The sequence below is a fragment of the Carcharhinus amblyrhynchos genome, chromosome 20, assembly GCF_965287045.1.
Source record: "Carcharhinus amblyrhynchos chromosome 20, sCarAmb.v2.hapA, whole genome shotgun sequence".
Taxonomy (NCBI): domain Eukaryota; kingdom Metazoa; phylum Chordata; class Chondrichthyes; order Carcharhiniformes; family Carcharhinidae; genus Carcharhinus; species Carcharhinus amblyrhynchos.
Window position 1 is genome coordinate 26,798,790 of NC_137343.1, and position 21,678 is coordinate 26,820,467.

Genomic DNA, 21,678 nt, shown 5'->3' on the forward strand with positions numbered 1-21,678 from the left:
ACTTAATTATCACTTTTGCAACAAAAAATGCAGACCTGGCAGTATTTACATGGATTGAGCTCCATAAAGATTCATTAGTAAAAGTAAAATCTGTTTATTCATTTTCTGAAGTTGTTTCAGTGTTTCTGCTTGAGGTATCAGGGTTCAAATTAAAAAGCTTTCAGGAATGCCTGGTGCTGCTCTTGGCATGCCCTTCTGTACTCTTCATCGAACTAAGATTGATTCCTCTGACTTGATAATGGTAGGTTGGAGGATATGACTAGCCATTTTAGTCAGCAAATCTCTAGAATGTTTCTGTAGTGCTCAAATAACTTTGACAAATTCTCAGCTAATGAAGATCCAATGTAATTTTGTAAGAATATGAAAATTAGATGCATCAAACCTCTTCATTACATTTTCTTTTTCAATGAGATGCTGTCATCAAAGCCAATATAATGACACCTTGAGATTGAAATAATCAATCCGGTGATGACAGCAGCAGCAAATCCTATGAAAAAATGTCATTAAATCAGGGTATTGATACAGCTTTTGCTCTTTTTAACTCCTCCAGTGGTAAAAATTAACAGTTCACAATATAAATTTGCTGTCTTTGTGTGCAATTCTTGTAAATAGAGGAAAGTAAAACTAGCCATCCATTTATAATGGAAATGTTTTCTGGGCATAACTTGTGTGTTTGTAAGTGCTGCAGATTGATATTACTGCATTTATTAATAGTGGCTTATGATTTTTTTGCTCTATGATAGAGAAAAAATAGCTGCAAAGAAGCCACATGTGAGCAAACATTTGGAAAAAGACTGCCAGGCAGCATGTGAATGGGGAATTGGATCTTAATATTCCCAATTATGTTAAGCTTGGAATATTTCTGACTTGATCACAACTCTTCTGGAGCAGTTGTTTGTACATGGTAAAATGAGATCAGCAAAAATCATTGTGCATGTCTGCTTACTGCATTTACAATGAGGCTGCAAGTCTAACTCTTGCTTCCCTTTTATTTGGGGAGATTATTGTGTGAGATTAGAAATTTAAGATTGCATCGTTCCTATTGTACTATTTGGTGCAATGCTTTGTCTATGAACTTTTAAATGTTGTTTCAAAAATGCCTGACTATAAAAACATTGATATTTCTTGGAGAGATGTGAAGTTTTTCTGTGCAACATGCCCTACCACACTAAAGTTTTGGTCTCCATGTATATTGTTAATGTCAACCTAGTTGGAACTAAAAGATGCTCAGTTGTGCCTCAAGCTGGCTCCAGTTAAGAATGGAAAGTTTCTGAAAGGTCATCAACTTGAAACATTAACTCTGTTTCTTTCTTCATTTCCATGTACAATATTTGCAATGCAGATATTTTGTGAAGGCTCCTGGGGCTTCTCCAGAAACAGGCAACAGCAATATTTTGCTGCCTCGAGCCTGCTAACAGCAGCAACTTCTCAGTATCACCTTTCCCTTGCTGCAGAAGACTCTCCCCCACAAACATACGGATAAATTAGACATCCTTAAGTTCCACCATTTCTATTACTATGTAGCCTTCCTGGGCTCATTGAATGCTTCTAAATTAAGCGTAGCTTTAACTCCCAAAACCAAATTACTCTTGGTTGCATTTTGTTGCAAGCACTATAGACACTTTGGGTGCGATTTTTCTGGCCACGCTCGCCCTGAAATGGGAAATTCTTGCTCGAGGTCAGTGGACCTTTCCGTGACCTGCCCCTTGCCTGCTACGATTCCTGTAGCAGGCGGAACAGGAAAATTTGCCCCCTTGTATGCAATCCTCCATTATCCTCCATTAAGGCGTTCTATAGGGATGTCAAGAACAAAAGGTTGGTTAGGGCAAGATTAGGGCCAGTTACAGACAGTAGAGGGAAGTTGTGTGTGGAACCGGGAGAGATTGGAGAGGCATTGAACCAATATTTCTCTTCGGTGTTCACGCAGGGGGACATGAATGTAGCTGAGGAGGACACTGGGGTGCAAGGGTGTAAAATAGAAAGTATTGCAGTTGATACCGGGGATGTGCTGGATATTCTAGAGGGCTTGAAAATAGATAAGTCCCCTGGTCCGGACGGGATTTACCCTAGGATTCTCTGGGAGGCTAGAGAGGTGATTGCAGAGCCTCTGGCTCTGATCTTCAGGTCATCGTTGGTCTCTGGTATAGTACCGGAAGATTGGAGGACAGCGAATGTTGTCCCATTGTTTAAGAAGGGGAACAGAGACTTCCCTGGGAATTATAGACCGGTGAGTCTTACTTCTGTTGTGGGCAAGGTTTTAGAAAGAATTATTAGGAATAGGATTTATAGTTATTTGGAGAGTAATGAATTGATTAGAGACAGTCAGCATGGTTTTGTAGCAGGTAGGTCATGCCTTACTAACCTTATTGAGTTCTTTGAGAAAGTGACCAAAGAGGTGGATAGGGGTAAGGCAGTTGACGTGGTATATATGGATTTTAGTAAGGCGTTTGATAAGGTTCACCATGGTAGGCTTCTGCAGAAAATGCAGATGTATGGGATTGGGGGTAATCTAGGTACTTGGATCAGGAATTGGCTAGCAGAATTGGAGACAGAGGGTGGTGGTTGATGGTGAATATTCGTCATGGAGTTCGGTTATGAGCGGTGTGCCTCAGGGATCTGTTTTGGGGCCACTGCTGTTTGTAATTTTTATTAATGATCTGGATGAGGGTATAGTTGGGTGGATTAGTAAGTTTGCTGATGACACCAAAGTCGGAGGTGTGGTAAATTGTGAGGAAGGGTGTCATAGTTTGCAGGAAGACTTGGACAGGTTGCAGAGCTGGGCCGCGAGGTGGCGGATGGAGTTTAATGCAGAGAAGTGTGAGGTAATTCATTTCGGTAGGAGTAACAGATGTGTTGAGTATAGGGCTAACGGGAGGACTTTGAATAGTGTGGAGGAGCAGAGGGATCTAGGTGTATGTGTACATAGATCCCTGAAAGTTGGGAATCAAGTAGATAAGGTTGTTAAGAAGGCATACAGTGTCTTGGCGTTTATTGGTAGGGGGATTGAATTTAGGAGTCGCAGCGTCATGTTGCAACTGTACACAACTCTGGTGCGGCCGCACTTGGAGTACTGTGTGCAGTTCTGGTCCCCACACTACAGGAAGGACGTGGAGGCTTTGGAGAGGGTGCAGAGGAGGTTTACCAGGACGTTGCCTGGTATGGAGGGGAGGTCCTATGAGGAGAGACTGAGGGATTTGGGGTTGTTTTCGCTGGAAAGAAGGAGGCTAAGAGGGGAGCTTATTGAAACATATAAGATGATTAGAGGTTTAGATAGGGTGGATAGTGATAGCCTTTTTCCTCGGATGGAGAAAGCTAGCACGAGGGGGCATGGCTTTAAATTAAGGGGGGGTAGTTATAGGACGGATGTCAGGGGTAGGTTCTTTACCCAGAGGGTGGTGAGGGATTGGAATGCCCTGCCTGCTGCGGTTGTAAATGCGCCTAGTTTGGGGGCGTTTAAGAGATCTGTGGATAGGTTTATGGACGAAAAGGGATTGGTTTAGATTAGTGGGTCAGTGCTTTTTTTTTTAAAAAAAACTGGTCGGCGCAACATCGTGGGCCAAAGGGCCTGTTCTGCGCTGTAATGTTCTATGTTCTATCAGTAAGCTCACCTGTTGTTTTATGATCTTGCCTTTGTAGCTAATCCCTTAAGTAAACTTTTTAAATGTACTAGCCTATTTTCTACAGTTAAACTTCAATCTTCCACAACTAAAAAAATTACTTCTAACCTATTACAATGAACCATGAACTAGGTATTTATTATGATATCTTCTCTAGACAACTTTGAGTTAGTGAAATCAATGCTTATTTAATTTTTTTTATCCACATTATTTACAGGGAAGAGAAGATAGAATATCTTCAATAAATAGAGGATCTGAATCACAAAATAATCAGGAATATGTAAGTGATACATTTTTGGGCTTTGCACTAGATATTCTACTATGAATTAGCATCAGTGATCACGTCCGTAAATCATGATTTGCATTCTCTATTGGCCAGAAAATGACTTTAGCTGCTGTGTCTAGATAAACAGCAGGTAGACATAGGGATCAAACTGCAAATTCTTCAGGTTTATTGGGATATGTCACATATGCCTCATGAATTTGTGTTTTTGGCAAATGAATTGAATTTATACCACATAGAACTTGAGGCTCAAGTTACAAACCACCATAGAAACAAAGAAGATAGGAGCAGGAGGAGGTCATTTGGCACCCACTTGCTCCTGCCATTCATTATGATCATGGCTGATCGTCCAACTCAGTAGCCTAATCTTGCTTTCTCCCCATAATCTTTGATCCCATTCGCCCAAAGTGCTATATCTAGCTGCCTCTTGAAATCATTCAATATTTGGTATCAACTACTTCCTGTGGTTATGACTCACCACTTTTTGGGTGAAGAAATGTTTCCTCACCTCCGTCCTAAATGGTCTATCCCGAATCCTCAGATTGTGACGCCTGGTTCTGGACTCTTCCATCATCGGAACATCCTCTTTGCTTCTACCCTGTTTAGTCCTGTTTGAATTTAGTAAGTCTTTATCAGATCCCCCCTTATTTAATGTAAACTACTTATTTAATGTAATACTAATTTAATGTAAATCAGGTTAAATAACTGGTTTCAGTATGAAATGATTTATTTTAATTTACTGACTTAATAACTTTGAAATAAGATAGCAAAGAAACTTCTTCCCTGATATCTTTTGACATGTATTGAAAACAGAGTTTTACTTGCACAGTGATCCATTGTTATGTGTCAAACGTACTCCGTTTGCATGGTTGCTTCAAGACATAGAATGTAAGTCATACAGCTGGAAGTACCTTGTTGCGGTGCAAAAATGACTACAAAGAAACATTGAATCCAACCCTACTTGCAAGCTTTACCGCACTTTCATCCCAGCTATGTGTTGAAGATATGATATCATTCCAGGATGTTTTAAGGGACTATAAGTTCAAGAATCTCAGAATAAAAGACATTAAATTGCATTTTGAATTACAATTACCATTCTTTGTTAATGGCATATAATATTTATCCCCAATTTGAATTATCAGTAATTAAACAGGGCCCAGTCAGAAACTTATGATGTGAATATTCTTCATTAATAACCACTTAAGCAGTCTGTCTGGTTTCCTATTCATATATAGTGGTAACAATTAGATCATGCCCGGTTGTAAAGATATGGCCAAATGTCCCACTAAATTCTCCATTATGCAGAAAATAAATTACTGATAACCTTATATGCATATAGTTAATAGTCAAATCAATAATCTACAGCAAATATGTGTTTTGTTGTCAACAGTCGCTTACAGTTAAAGAAATATGTGTACTTGGTCTATTTAAATAGATTATGGACTACTTTAAACATTGAGACCATAGTGCATCCCATTCAAACCTGGAAAGTGGAGGGGATGACAGGTTCTAAATTTCCATTACTCAAGAAGTTGTAAATGGATAGATGTATACCAAATTTGAAGGTTCTAAATATTGAATACAGCTTTTATTTAATTTGTATTATACAAATAGAAATAATTTATTTTACAAATGCATTGGTTCAGATGTTGTGTCTAAACAGTACATGAGGAAACGATGGCCTACTGGTATTATTACTAGGACTATTGGTACAGAAACTCAACTAATGTTCTGGGGACCTGGTTCAAATCCTGCTACATCAGATGGTTGAATTGAAATCAGTAAAAAATATCTGGAATTAAGAACCTACTGATCATCATGAAACCATTGTCGTTTGTCGGAAGAACACATCTGGTTCAATAATGACCTTTAGGGAAGGAAATCTGCTGTCCTTATCTGCTCTGACCTACATGTGACTCCAGACCACAGCAATGTGGTTGAGTTTCAACTCTCCTCAGACAACTAGGAATGGGCAATAAATGCTGGCCAGCCAGCGATGCCCTTGTCCCATGAATGAATAAAAACATTTCAGAATACCTGGACTTGTCCACGGATGTCCTGTAGGCTTTTGTACTGTGACTTGTGATAATTAGAATGTCGCAATCGCATCGTCCTCTACTGGAAACAGGGCAAGCAATGGCCTTTCTCCTCAGTTAGAATGAGGAATCCTTATTGAGGTACACAGAGTAGACCAGGATGTATAAGTTTGTTTTATTCTGTTATAGGAGTAGTCATTGCTGGAATACCCACAGTATGTTCCCTGTCCCTAGTTGCCCTTGAGAAGGTAGTCATGAGCTTCTGCCTTAAACTATGCAGTCTATCTCATGCAGATACATCCAAATTGATGTTTGGAAGTTCAAGTTTTGATCCAGTTACAGTGAAGGAACAGTGATTGTAGTTCCAAGACAGGATGGTTTGTGGCTTGGGGAGGAACTTGCAGGTGGTGGTGTTCCCATGCATCTGCTGCCGTTGTCCTATTTAATGGTGAAGATTGTGGGCTTAGAGGTGCTGTAGAAGGAATTTGGTGAGTCAATGCATTGCATCTTGTATTTATGGTATGTAGTGCTGTCTCTGTGTCAATGGTGGAAAAAGTGAATATTGAAGGTGGTAGATAGGATGCAGATCAAGTGAACTACTTTGTCCTGATGGTGTCAAGATTCTTTAGTATTGTTGAGCAGCACCCATCCAGGCAAGCAGAGAGTATTCTATTATTGCACACTTGACTTATGTCTACCAAGTACTGGACATCTTTCAGGAAGTCAGGTGGTGAGAATTCCAAGCGTCTGGCCTGCTCTTTTACTCAATGGTTATGGCCCAAAATGTTGATGCTGGAGATTCAGTCATGGTAATGATGTGGAATATCTTGCATGCGAGCACAGACTGCGTCAGTATCTGTGGAGTTATAATTGGTATTTGATGTTGTGAAATCATCAACGAACACTCCCACTTCTGAGTTTATGATGGAGGAAAAATTATTGAATAAGTATCTGAAAATGGTCGAGCCTAGGACTCTACCTAGAGGCTGAATGATTGGCTTCCAATATCCACAACCATCTTCCTTTGTGACTTGAATCATTGGAGAGTTTTCCCCCAATTCCTGTATGCCACATTCAGTCAGATATTAGAAAATAATTAGAATAGTTAATTCAGTATAAAATAATGTACAGAGGCAAAGAACAATGGATCTAAGGAGAAAAAAAGAGAAAAAGTTTGGAAATAATTTTTATAAATACAGTAAGAAGGAACACTTGTAAAAGTAAAGTGTTAGCAGCAAATTAAGCTTTACCATGCTATCAAATATTCACTCAAATGAACAAATTTGAAATTTTGGCTTTTTTTAAATGGAAAGCAAGTGGGTAAGTGTCCTTATTTAACACTATTGCATATATGATTGCCAAGTTCCTCGGCAAGATATTGTTAAAGTGAAGCCTGGGGAGGAACTGGACAATTCTGACATCAGCTTGATTTCCATGGTTAGCTATACATGGTAAGAAGTCTCACAACATTAAGTTAAAGTCCAACAGGTTAATTTGGTAGCACAAGCGTTCAGAGTGTTGCTCCTTCATCAGGTGAGTGGCAGTTCTGATCACAAACGGGGCATATAAAGACACAAACTCAATTTACAAAATAATGGTTGGAATGCAAATCTTCACAGGTAATCAAGTCTTAAAGGTACAGACAACGTGAGTGGAGGGTTAAGCGCAAGTTAAGGAGATATGTATTGTCTCCAGCCAGGACAGTTAGTGACATTTTGCAAGCCCAGGCAAGTCATGGGGGTCACAGATAGTGTGACATGAACCCAAGATCCTGGTTGAGGTTGTCCTTGTGTGCGGAATTCGGCTATCAGTCGCTGCTCAGCAACTCGGCGTTGTCGTGTGTCATGAAGGCTACCTTGGAGAATGCTTACCTGAAGATCAGAGGACAAATGCCCGTGACCTCTGAAGTGTTCCCCAATTGGAAGAGAACACTCCTGGCTGGTGATTGTCGAGCAGTGTTCATTCATCTGTTGTTGTAGCGTCTGCATGGTCTGCCCAATGTACCATGCCTTGCGGCATCCTTTCCTGCAGCCTATTAGGTACTATCAGATCGCATTCCAACCATTATTTTGTGAATTGAGTTTGTGTCTTTATATGTCCTGTTTGTGAACAGAACTCCCACTCACATGATGAAGGAGCAGTGCTCTGAAAGCTTGTAGCTTATGCTACCAAATAACCTGTTGGATTTTAACCTTGTGTTGTGAGACTTCTTACTGTGCTTAGCCCAGTCCAATGCCAGCATCTCCACATCATAGCTATACATGTGCAGTTGCCAGAGGTTAGTGACTCACTTACTCAATAACAGTTAGCGCTGATAGCCTCACTTCTCTAAAATGCAAAATATGGGTCATTGAGGGAAATCAATTTTAAACCTAACAATTTGGCTTTTATGTAATACATCTTGGATAGTCAGTAACTAACTTTTATAAAACAGGCCAGAAGCGTGTTGCGGATTTTTCAATTTTCATGTATAATCCAAAATGCAGATTAACTCCAGTCAAAGATAGTACATTCCTACGTGGAAGTAAGAAAGTTTTTTGGAATATGTTTTATTCTTCAGTATGCCTTACAACCTAGGGTTAGGCAGGACAATGGGTCAGATTTGTAAATGTAACAGAGGGAACATTCATCTAACAGTTATTGTAATATGATCCAGCCCAGTGTTGGGTTTGAAAAGGAGAAACTTTACATTGCTGGTACGATTAACTTTTAATGGGATGAGATGGGCTGATGACAGCAAACTGGTCAAAATTGTTATCTGGGTAAAACTCAAAATTAAAAGTGGCAGATATTCCAAAAAGACTGTGGCATAATACATGACCAGTATAAACCCCTGAGGGACAAGAATTGATACTTACCAAATTAAGTAAGCATGGCCAGCAAAATAGTTGAGAGATAACTGAAAACTAAAGAAAGGAACATTCAAAATTGTTGCAATTAGCATCAATCCAACAGATTGGAAGAAATATAAAGAAATGACAAAAGAAGCTTTTTGAAAGGGTAACCAAGAAGGTAAATGAGGGCAGTGCAGTCAACATTGTCAACATGGACTTTAGCAAGGCCTTTGACAAGGTGTTACATAGGTTGAACCTCATGCAAAAACCTAATGGGATCTAGGGTAAGGTAGCCAATTGGATGCAATATTGGCTTGACAACAGAAGGTGTAGCGGGTTGTTTTTCAAACTGGAGGCCTGTTACTAGCAGTGTGCCCCAGGGATCAGTGCTGGGTCCATTGTTACTTATTATTCATATTAATGATTTGGATGAGAATTTAGGAGGCGTGGTTAATAAGTTTGCAATTACACCAAAGTTGGTGGCACAGTGGTCACTGAAGAAGGTTATCTAGGATGGCAACATGATCTTGATCAATTGGGTCAGTGAGCCGTTGAATGGCAAATGGCATTTAATTTAGATAAATGTGAGGTGTTCATTTCGATAAATTGATTCAATGTAGGACCTACTCAATTCATGATGGGTGTTGGGGACAGTTATAGAACAAAGAGATTTAGGAGTACAGGTTCATAGCTACTTGAAAATGGAGTCATAGGTGGAAGAAGTGGTGAAGAAGGCATTCGCCATGCTTGGTTTCATTGGTCAAAACATTGAAAACATGAGTTGGGACGCTTTGTTGAAGTTGTATAATACATTAGTAAGGCCACGCTTGGAATACTCTGGTCACCCTATTATAGAAAGGATATTATTAAACTGGAGAGTATAGAAAAGATTTACGAGGATGCTGCTGATACTTGATGATTTGAGTTATAAGGAGAGGCTAGTTAGACTGAGTCTTTTTTCCCTGGAGCATAAGAGGCTTAGGGGTGATCTTATAGAAATCTATAAAGTAATGAGGGTCATAAATAAGGTTGATAGTCAACATCTTTTCCCAAAGGTAGGGGAATCTAAAACAAGAGGGCATAGGTTTAGGGTGAGAAGGGAGAGATACAAAAGTATTCAGAGGGACAATTTTTCACTGAGGGTGGCGAGCGCCTGGAATGAGCTGCCAGCAGCAGTAGTAGAGGTGGGTACAATTTTTTGTCTTTTAGAAAGTATTTAGATTGTTACATGGATAAGATGGGTATAGACAGATATGGGCCAAATGTGAACAATTGGGACTAGCTTAGTGGCAAAAGCTGGTCGACATGGAATAAGTTGGGACAAAGGCCTGTTTCCATGCTGTAAACCTCTATGACTAAGTAGCATCTGAATACAGTAGTCCCTTAAAAATCCTTCTAGGCCCAAGCAGTTGTTCTCCCTTTGTATAACACTGGTATTAGATGATTACACATCAAGATAGCTCAATACAAAATAGGAAATCCACGCAGGGGGAATGTGCAAACTCCACACGTGCAGTGACCCAAGGCCAGAATTGAACTGGGGTCTCCGGTGCTGTGCGGCAGTAGTGCTAACCTCTGCTTCCTCACTGTGATTGCCCCACGACAACTTAGAGTCAGGGCCTTCAGCTCACCAAGTCTGTGCTGATATAGATGCCTCTCTAATCTAATATTTTCTTGCCTCTACGTTATCCATATCCCTCTATGCCCTGTCTGTTCATGTATCTATCCAGATGTCTCTTGAATATTGTTAAAGAATCTGCTTCCACACTACTTCTGGTAGCATGTTCCAGGCATTCACTACCTGTGTGAAAAACTTGCCCCCTACATCTCGTTTAAACTTCCCGCTCTCATTTTCAACCTATGCCCCCAAGTAATTGACCCTTCGGTCCTGGGAAAAATACCTTGACTATCCTTGCCTACCATAATTTTGTAAACCTCTATCAGGATCCCCCCTCATCCTCTCCAATGAAAACAATCATAGTTTATGTTCAACCTTTCTTTATAGTCCATATCCTCCAAACCAGGCAACATCCTGGTAAATCTCTTGTGCACCCTGTCCACTGCATCAACATCCTTCCGGTAATGTGGTGACCAGAATTGTACACAATACTCCAAATGCGGTCTAACCAAAGCGTTATACAGCTGCAACATGATTTTCCAATTCCTATACTCAATACCCCAACCGATGAAGGCCAGCATGCCTTATGCCTTCTTGACCGCCTTGTCCATCTGAGTGCCACCTTCAGGGAACTGTGGATCTGCATACCTAGATCCTTAGAAATAAATGCTAATATTTCTAAGGGTTCTACCATTTACTGTATACTTCCCTTCTGCAGTAGACTTTCCAAATCACGTCACCTCACATTTGTCTGGGTTAAATTCCATCTACCATCTTTCAGCTCAGGATTCCAGCCGATTTATATCCTGCTGTATCCTCTGACAATCCTCTGCACTATCTGCTACTCCCTCAATTTTTTGTATCATCTGCAAAGTTACTAATCAGACCACCTACATTTTCCTCCAAGTCATGTATATGTATTACAAACAACAGAGGCCCCAGCACTGATCCTTGTGGAACACCGCTTGTCACAGACCTCCAGTTAGAAAAGTACCCTTCCACTGCTATTCTCTGCTTTCTGTGCCCAAGCCAATTTTGTATCCATTTAACTAGCTTGCTTTGGGTCTCGTATGATTTCACCTTCTTCTGTATCAGCCTGCCATGAGGAACCTTATTGAAGGTTTTACTAAAGTCCAACATTCACTGCCCTGCCCTGGTCAATTTTTCTTGTTACTTCCTCAAAAAACTCAATCAAGTTTGTGAGATATGACCTCCCCTTCACAAAACCATTCTGCCTATCGCTGATAAGCCTATTCTTTTCTAGATGTGAGTACATCCTGTCTCTAAGCATCTTCTCCAATAATTTTCCCATCATTGATGTAAGACTCACAGAGGAACAATGTTACCATCTCCAATCCTCTAATACCTTGCCTGTGGCTAAAGAGAATACAAGGCTTGAGCAATTTCTTCCCTTGCCTCTCAGTATTCCGGAATAGACCTTATCCGGCCCTGAGGGCTTGTCCACCTTGATGTTTTTCAAAACCTCCAATACCTTCTCCCTTTTTATCTCGACATGTCCTAGAATGTCAACATTCTCCTTTCTGCATTCATCACAAACCACATCCTTTTTTGTGAATATTGATGCAAGTTACTCGTTAAGAACTTCACGCACCTCATCAGGCTCCATACACATATTCCCTCCACTGTCTTTGAGTGGACCTACCTTTTCCTTAGCTACCCTCTTCCTCCTTATATATGCATAAAAGTCTTGGGATTCTCCTTAATCCTGCCTGCCAAGGATATTTCATGGCTCCTTTAGCCTTCCCAAGTCCCTGTTATCTTTGTATTCCTCAAGAGCCTTAACCGTTTTCAATTTCCTAAAATTTATATATCCCACTTCCTTTTTCTTAAGCTCACAATCCCTCATCATCCAGGGTTCCAAAATTTTGCAATCTTTATCCTTCATTTTTACAGGGCCTCCTTCATGTAGGGTATCTATGATTCTAAGAAAGCACTCCCTGAAAGGGTGATAGAAGCAGATTGAAGTGGGTTGGTGACTAAAAGTGGTACTGTTACTGGGCTAGTCATCTAGAGGCTTATGCTAATACTCTGGAGACATGGATTCGAATCCCATCTTGGCAGCTGTTGGAATTTAAATTCAATTAATAAATCTGTAATTAAAAGTTAGTCTCAGTAATAGTGACCATGACAACTACTATCAATGGTTATAAAAACCCATCTGGTTCACTAATACCCTACAGGGAAGGAAATCTGCTGTACTTGCCTTGTCTGGCCTATGTGGCTCCAGTTTTACAACAATGTGATTGATCCTTAACTACCCTTTGAAATGAGCTAGCAAGTCATTCAGTTCAAGCATAATTAGGGATGGGCAACAAATGCTGGTCCTACCAGTGATGCTCATATTCCATCAAAAAAAATCCAGTAGTAACTTGAAAAAAGAAATAGGTTAAATGTTTGAAGGGTACAGTTTGCTGCTGTATGTAAAGGTGTGAGACAATTTGCATAGCATAACCAAAGTGCTCAGGTGTAATTGGCCAAATGGTTTACTTTGCCCTATCATTCTACAATTTTCATGTTCATTAATGAAGAATCAAACAATAGAGAGCTATATTTCTAAATTTGCTGATAACATAGATTAGTGGCATAGTAAGTGGTGTGGTTGGGAACATAAACTATGAATGAGCAAAATTATGGCAGATGGATTTTAATGCAAGCAATTGAAGTCATCTATTTATTTAGCTCTGTTTTTTGTAAATTGTGAGAAGATAGGAGCAGTGGACATCCCAAGAGATTTAAATGCCCATAAATGCATATCTGTTGGGTTGAATGGCCTGTTTTTCTGCTGGAAGTTGTATATAATTCCATGTAATCACTAAAATGCCATAACCGTGCATAAAAGTATTCATAAAGCCAAATGAATGTTAGCCATTATAACTCAAGGGGACTAGAAATATAAAACTACAGCTAAACAAAGCTCTGGTTAGGCCACATCTGGGTTACTGCGTACAGTTCTGAGCACTGCTCCTTTGCAAAAATGCAATGCACATTAATCAGTGCATATTACCAGGATACTCTGGCTCAGATTCTGTGGAGAGATTACATAAACTAGGGGTGTATACCCTGAATGTAGAAGATTATAGGGTGTCTTTGAAAGGAATTGAGTAAATAGAAATTGTCTCAGCAGGTGACTGGGCTGGGATTAGCTAGGCCATTTGAACGAGAAGTTAGAAAATACTTCTTTACTCAGTGAACACTCTCTCACATGAAGGAAATTGATGCTAGTTCAATTATTAATTCTAATTTTGAAATTTTTGCTAAACAGATATGTAACCAAGACTGGTGAATAGAATTGAGCAACACGTGGGCTATGATCTATTATTAAAGGGAAAATTTAATATCAGGATTTTAGAGGTTTGTCTGGAAATAATCGAGCTTTATTCGGTAACCAACATGAAACTTATCCAGCCCAAGTAATAGAAGGGTGCTAATTTAGGAAGCTGGGAAATTAAGCCAAAACTTAAAGCATAAATTCTAGAGGAACAGAAATTAATTGAACAATGAGCAGCCTGGTAGCTCAAGTGACTGGTTAACTCGTAGGAATTAGGAGCAGAAGTAGGCAATTCAGCCCTTTGAACCTGCTCCGTCATTCAATCAGATCATGGTTCACCTCTTCCTGGTCTCAAATCCATCTCCCTACTTGTTCCCCATATTTCTTTAACCTGTTTTTTAAATCAGAAGTATATCAATCTCGTTCTTAAAGCCATTTAATGATGAAAACTCCACTGCACTAAAGATTTTACAGAGATATAAATGGGCTAGGAGAATGGGCCAAAACTTGGCAGATGGAAAGTGAGAGGTTATCCATTTAATAAAAGCGAGTTCTATAAATTCACCACCCTCTGCGAGTAGTTCTTCATCTCAGTTTTAAATCTACCACCTCCGAACCTATACTGTGACTTCTAGTTCTAGATTGCTCCACAATGGGAAACATTTGATCTACGTTTACTTTATCAGTCCCTTTTATATACCTCAGTCAGATCCCCCCCTCATCCTTCTAAACTCTAGCGAGTAAAAGGCCAAACTGTTTAATCTCTCCTTGTAGTTAACCATTTCATCCCCAGAATCAATCTGGTGAACCTCCTCGGAACTGTCTCCAATGCCTTCCTCAAATAAGGAGGCCAAACTGGACACAGTACACCAGATATGGTCTTACAACACCCTATACAATTGCAACAAAACTTCTCTGCTTTTATACTTCAGTCCTTTAGCAATAAATGCTAACATTCCACTTGTCTTTTTTATTATATGCTGTACCTGCATACTGATTTTCTGTGATTCATGAACAAAGACATGCAGATCCCTCTGCTCAGACACATTTTGAATTTTCTTTCCGTTTTGATAACTTGCCTTTTTTTTGGCAAAATGGATGAGTCAGAGACTCATGGTGCGCCTCAATCGATTAGTGTTGGGACCGCAATTGTTTACGATTTACATAGATGATTTGGAGTTGGGAACCAAATGTAGTGTGTCAGAATTCGCAGATGACACTAAGGTGGTTGGAAGAGCAAAGTGTGCAGAGGACATTGAAAGTCTGCAAAGGGATATAGATGAGTGAGTGGGCGAGGGTCTGGCAGATGGAGTACAGTGTTGGTAAATATGAGGTCATCCATTTTGGTAGGAATAACAGTAAAATGGACTATTATTTAAATGGTAAAAAATTGCAGCATGTTGCTGTGCAGAGGGACCTGGGTGTCCTTGTGTAAGAATCTCAGGGAGTTGGTTTGCGGGTGCAGCAGGTAATTAAGAAGGCAAGTGGAATTTTGTCCTTCATTGTGAGAGGGATGGAGTTTAAAAGCAGTGAGATTATGTTGCAGCTGTATAAGGTTCTGGTGAGACCACACCTGGAGTATTGTGTACAGTTTTGGTTTCCTTGAGAAAGGATGTAATGGCACTGGAGGGGGTACACAGGAGATTCACTAGGTTGATTCCAGAGTTGAGAGGGTTGGCTTATGACTGAGTAGACTGGGGCTATACTCATTGGAATTCAGAAGAATGAGGGGAGATCCTTATAAGATTATGAAGGGAATAGATAAGATAGCAGGGAAGTTGTTTCCACTGGTGGGCAAAACTAGAACAAGGGAGCATAGCCTCAAAATAAGGGGAAGCCAATTTAGGACTGAGTTGAGGAGGAACTTCTTCACCCAAAGGGTTGTGAATCTGTGGAATTCCCTGCCCAGTGAAGCAGTTGAGGCTACATCATTGAATGTTTTTGAACAGTAAAGGAATTAAGGGTTATGGTGAGTGGGTGGGTAAGTGGAGCTGAGTCCACAAAGATAAGCCATGATCTTATTGAATGGCAGAGCAGGCTTGAGGGGCCAGATGGTCTTCTACTGCTCCTAATTCTTATGTTCTTATAACCTCACACTTATCCATAGTAATTGCCAGCTGCCAAATTTTGGCCCATTCTCCTAGCCTATTTATATCTAACTGTAAAATCTTTATCTCCTCTTCACTACCTGCTTTCCCACCTATTTTAGTATCATCCACAAATTTTACTATGTTACATTCTGTCCCTGCTTACAGATCACTTATATAGGTTGTAAACAGTTGAGGTCCAAGAACTGACCCATACGGCATCCTGCCAGCCAGAGGACCCATTTATCTCGGCCTCTGCTTTCTGTCAGTCACAGTAAAGGGTCTTGCAACACCAGGTGACTTTTGCTACCAAATAAACCTATTGGACTTTAACCTAGTGTTGTGAATCTTACTGTGTTTACCCCATCTAATGCTGGCATCTCCACATTCTGTCAGTCAGCCAATTCTCAGTCTAATCTAGTACTCTAACCCCCACCCAATCCTCTGCAATCTTGCCTTTTGGATCAGTTTTTTTATGCAGCACCCTGTCAAACACCTTCTGGAAGTCTAGATATACCACATCCACAGGCTCCCCATTATCCACTTTGCTGGTTACATCTTCAAGGAATTGAGGAAGTTTGTCAAGAATGACTTATCCTTTACAAATCCATGCTGACAATGGTGGATTGAGCTTTTGTTTTGAAATAAACAGTCATCTTCTCAATGATTGATTCCAGCAATTTCCCCACCACAGAGGTCAAGCTACTTATAGTAGCCTATAGTTAGCTACTTTTTGTCCCTCTCCCTTTTTGAATAGGAGTGTCATGTTAGCGTGTTTCCAATCCACTGGGATCTTTCCAGAATCCAGTGAATTTTGAAATATCATAACCAATGCATCCAATATCACTGCTGCCACATCCATTAACACCTTAGGATGCAGGCTATCAGGTTCCAGAGATTTATCTGCCTTGCATCCCATTAGTTTATTCAATATTGTCTCCCTAGTGATGGTTATTGCACCAAGTTCTTCTGCATTAACTGCAATTTTTGGAAAATTTTCATTATTCTGTATCATGAAGAAAGAGGCAAAATGTTGGTTGAGTGCCTCTGCCATGTGTTCCCTATTTTTACCTCATCTGTATCATCCTCTAAAGGGCCAAAATTTATTTTAGCTATTCTCTTCCTCTTTATATACTTGCAGAAGCTTCTGGTATATCAGTGTTTAAGTTTTCTGCTAGTTTCCTTTCATAGCTCATCTTAGTTCTTTTGGTTTTATTTTTAGAAGCCTTTTTGCTGAATCTTGAAGTTCTCCCAATCCTCCAGCTTACCACAAACTTTTGCAGAATGATATACCCTATTTTCACCTTTATGTCCCCTTTGACTTCCTTATTTAGCCACAGAATATTTTTCTTCACTTTACAATTCCTCTTCCTCTTAGATTATACTTTGAGATATTTAATATCTCCCTGAACATCACCATTGTTCCTCTACTGTCCTACCCTCAATTTTTTGTGCCCAGTCTACCTGGGAAGCCTTGTGTGCTCTACCAAAATATTATGCTGAATTCCCAAATATAGACTTACTTTTGTTGGGTTTACCAGTTTTACTTACTATATACTTCTCCAGGTCTTGCTTGGTTGGTTTTACTTCTTTGCTGCCATGAGGAGCAGCACAAGATCCATGTACTTTATGTTCTGCGGTCAGATGTAGCAGTTGAGAACCAAATGCCTTTTAGCCTTGAGAAGGGAATGTTTACTGATTTTGAAACTTTTCCAATCAGCTGAACAAAAAAATTAATGCAATGTGCCAATCTTTCTTGTTTTTGGAGGTGTGACATCCTATCAGAAAAATGACAATATTACTACCCACTTCGGGGAAAACAGCATAATTGGTTTGTGGTTGTAAACTAGTGCTCATGTTTAAAAAGACAGACATGAGTGATATGATACAGATGTTGCATTTTCAGTTTTCATCTTGTAGACATTAACAATGGCCAGTGTATGCTCACCCAGAATAAAAATGCCCAATCCCAAAAAGTATGAAAGATGGTATGTCCATTATTGTCTGTGGCAGGGAATTGACTTTCCTGAAGATAGTCTCTAAAAATTGTGACACTTCAATGTTCAATTTATTTTTAAAGTAATTAGTGATAATCCGGGGAATTCTGAGTGATTTGAGAAGTCATTGTGCTCATGCACCACTTTGAAACAGCAGTTTTAATCCAGTGCTGGATGAAATGTACTGAATCTTGATCTATTTGCTAGTTAATAGTCCATAATTTTTTGCAGAATGCTTCTTAAAAATGTATTATTTTACAGTATGTGGGCATCACTGCCTAGGCCAGCATTTATTGTCCATCCCTAATTGCCCTTGAGAAAGGGTGAGCTGCGATCTTGAAACAATGCATTCTATATGGTGTAGGCACACCTGCAGTGCAGTTAAGGAGTTCCAGAATTTTGATCCAGTGATAATGAAGGAATGGCAATTGTACTTCCGGGTCTGAATGGTTTATGTCTTGGAAGCGCCATGTGACACTGCCCATTTCATTAAAATATTGGAAGCAGCAGTTCACAATGTACTCTGTAATCAAAAGCTATGTACTATGTGGGATTTTCTTGCAGGCAAATGGAACCAATGACGACATACCACCTAAAAAAACACGAGCTTCGTTATCAGACCTTTCCAGTGCTGATGATGTTGAAGCATTAACTGTTCGTCAGTTGAAGGAAATATTGGCTCGCAACTTTGTCAGTTTTTCAGGATGTTGTGAAAAATGGGAACTGGTGGAACGAGTGAAGAGATTATTCAAAGAAACAGAAGAAAATCGCAAGTTTTGTACGTTTGTCTCCAAAATGCTTTATTAGAAATGTATTCATTAAGTTCAACAATTAGTGACTCTTGAAACTTTTTTCTTTTGTTGTAGTGGAAAATGGAAATAACCCAGCTGTTGCTGCTGGTAAGTAGTCCCAACTTGAACTTTTCACAAGTTGAAAAATTTTTTTGTAGTTAATGCAGAGGTGCTGAGAAGTCAGTGTAAGGAAAGAGTATTTTGATCAAGCTATTTCCGTATTAGTATCAGACTGAGGAGAATTCTATTCAACCTTTCTTTTTATATACAAGAAGTTTTATTGTCAGAGATCCTGTAGTTAGGTTTCTTTCACTGCTGGGTTGTTACAATGTTGTTGTCATAAATGAACATCCCCATGTGCCACTGTTGGAGCTTCTCTGGTGCCATGCAATGGAGGGAAATCAGCCCATTGGATAAAGCCCAGGCTATAGAATGCTCCCTGAGCTGATGAATTGATATCTTGGCCTCTTGCGTCATCCACTTGAAAGATGTATCCTACCTGCAACATTTATCTTTTAAAGGCTCTATGGTAGCAGGAAATAGTCACTGGAGCTTGTTGAAGGCAAGACATATATATGCTATATGTATATAAAAAAGTACTTGAAACAAAAGTTGGCTTCCCACACATTCCTTCAAATTTAATCAAGTGTAATTGAGTTCTAATGTCCGTATATGTCTTTTGTAGATCTAACATTTGAGATATGGAAAACTGGCTCTGTAAATTCAGCTAATTTGCATATCAATCTTTTTAGTAGAATTAAAATTTGCTGATTTTGGTATGGAAGATTGATTGATTCAAAAATTCCCTATGTTAATAAGCATAAACTCTTCAGATTTTTGAATTGTGTTAGCTTGATGTGAAATCATCTAAACCAGTATAAAACAAAGGGAAAATAACTGCCTGGACTTAGGATTTTTAAGGTGCTACTGTATTCAAATGCTACTTAAGAGTCAGAGATTTACAGCATGGAAACAGGCCCTTTGGCCCAACTTGAGGCTACCCAGTTTTTCCCAGTAAGTCCCAATTGCCTGTGTTTGTTCCATATCCTCTAAACCATCTTAGCTATGTAACTAGCAAAATGTTTTTTTAAAAGGTAATTGATAACTGCCTCTGGCAGCTCATTCCAGACACTCACCACCCTCAGTGAAAAAATTGCCCCTCTGGACCCTTTTGTGCATCTCCCCTTAAACCTATGCCCTCTAGTTTTAGACTCCCCTACCTTTGGGAAAAGATGTTGACTAACTACCTTATTTAGGCCCCTCATTATTTTAGAGACCGCTATAAGATCACTCCTACGCTGCAGGGAAAAATATGGTCCCAGTGTATCCAGCCTCTCCTTTATAACTCAAACCGTCAAGGCCTGGTGGCATCTAAGTAATTTTTTCCTGCACTCTTTTTCTAGTTTTATAATATCCTTGCTATAATAAGGTGATCAGAACTAATTAAAATTCCCCACATGACTTCAGTGGGACACAGCTGGATCAGAAAACTTATTGAATTTCCTTACCTTTACAAAGTGAGGCTGCAAATCAGCAGAAATATTCTGTTTCCATTCAAAATGAAAATCCCAAGAAAGTAATACAGCATTAGTTATCTTGCATATCCTTTCAGCTTCTAAATCTGCAATTGCTTTCCCAAATGTAACTATTACAAAATTCATACCTAGTGCTGAAAGTGTGTGCATGTTTTTGATTAAACTAACCAAGTTTTCATAATTCTGTTTTCTTTTCAGTTGAAGAACAGATGCAGCTAGGCAGTGATGAGAATCTCTGCAGGATCTGTATGGATGCAGTGATTGATTGCGTTCTCCTCGAATGTGGTCACATGGTCACTTGCACTAAATGTGGAAAACGCATGAATGAATGCCCTATTTGTCGACAGTATGTTGTAAGGGCAGTGCACGTCTTTAAATCTTAAATTTGGGAGGTGTCTGAATGAAAGAAGAAAAATAATATTAAGATACGGGAAACAATGGAGAAAATTTTTTTTGGACTATAATCAATGACAGTTTTGTTGTGGCAATTTTGGAAAATGATAGGAGAATGGAATTTCTTAATCTACTAACAGTTTTATCATTGCTTATTACTGGAAGCCTTAAAGAAATCATTGTAAAACATAACAATGTTTAAGGTGCAAAAAAAATAGAAATAACTTACGTTGAGATATCAAAGTTAGGACTGAGACTAAATGAAGGATGTGCTGGAGAAAATTGCAAAGATTCTATTTTAAACTTTTCATATCACTTTTATAAGTCTCCTAAAACATTTATCATTTTATGGATTAATAACGTGGTGTGATAGTGTATTAATTGTGGTGCAGCTTGCTCTGGATATGAATTGAGCAGTTAGCAGTGTCCAACAGAAAGGAAACCTCAAGCAATCTTGTATCATTTGCTGCCAACTGCCTTCTTTTAGTTTCGTCATTTTTGCTTTCAGTACTTTTTGTAAATCATGTTTTTGAAATTCAATTTGATTAATAAAGAATTTAATTTAATGGAATATCAACTCTCTCAAGTCTGAAATTAAGAAAAATCAGGTATATAGTTTGCAACAGTGTCTCTGACCTGGGCATAGCCTATACTTGTTTGTTGTGTAGCTGACAATAAGGAACATGGCAAAAAAATTGTCAGTGTAAGTGTTCATAATAAAAGTAGATGTCAGGTGTCCATCTAGCTCAGTACAAGCCCTAGGGGGCATAAAAGTGGCAGCCATATGAGAGCTCTATGGCTGCCACTGACAGCTAAATGGACATCGGACATATACTGCTAGTTGAGAATGGTGTGCGCCTGCAGCAGGCTCTTCAGTGGACTTTGCTATCATCGCACAAGATCCTCTTCTACCTATCCAGCATTCAGCAATCTCAAATGACACTGGTTCTCTGGCATCTAGGAGAAGTGCTAAGCTAGGTAACGAGGAAAACACTGCACTTAATGAAAAATAGTAAAAGCTGCAGGTGTTTACAAAACTGTTCATTGGCATGAAGGCTGTTGAGATTTGGTTACAAGCTTTAAATCTTGTAATGTTTGTAATCTATTTAGTCATTGCCCTTGCAATTATCACAAAATAATCTTGATTCCTGTGTTTCTTTTTTCCCCCACTGTAGTTGAGCTCACCTTTGACGGACTT

General features: G+C 39.4%; 1 protein-coding gene across 3 annotated transcripts in view; it reads left to right on the forward strand.

The window, feature by feature from the left end:
- Positions 1-21,051, forward strand: part of rnf34a (ring finger protein 34a) — a 41,897-nt gene extending 20,846 nt beyond the window's left edge. For all 3 annotated transcript variants that reach the window (XM_080208297.1, XM_080208298.1, XM_080208299.1), the window contains 4 exons: positions 3,835-3,897; positions 18,326-18,539; positions 18,628-18,660; positions 20,286-21,051. In XM_080208297.1, coding sequence (XP_080064423.1) covers positions 3,835-3,897; positions 18,326-18,539; positions 18,628-18,660; positions 20,286-20,470 — 495 coding nt within the window. In that variant the 3' untranslated portion in view covers positions 20,471-21,051. The remainder of the gene's footprint in view (positions 1-3,834; positions 3,898-18,325; positions 18,540-18,627; positions 18,661-20,285) is intronic.
- The last annotated feature ends 627 nt before the right edge of the window (positions 21,052-21,678 follow it).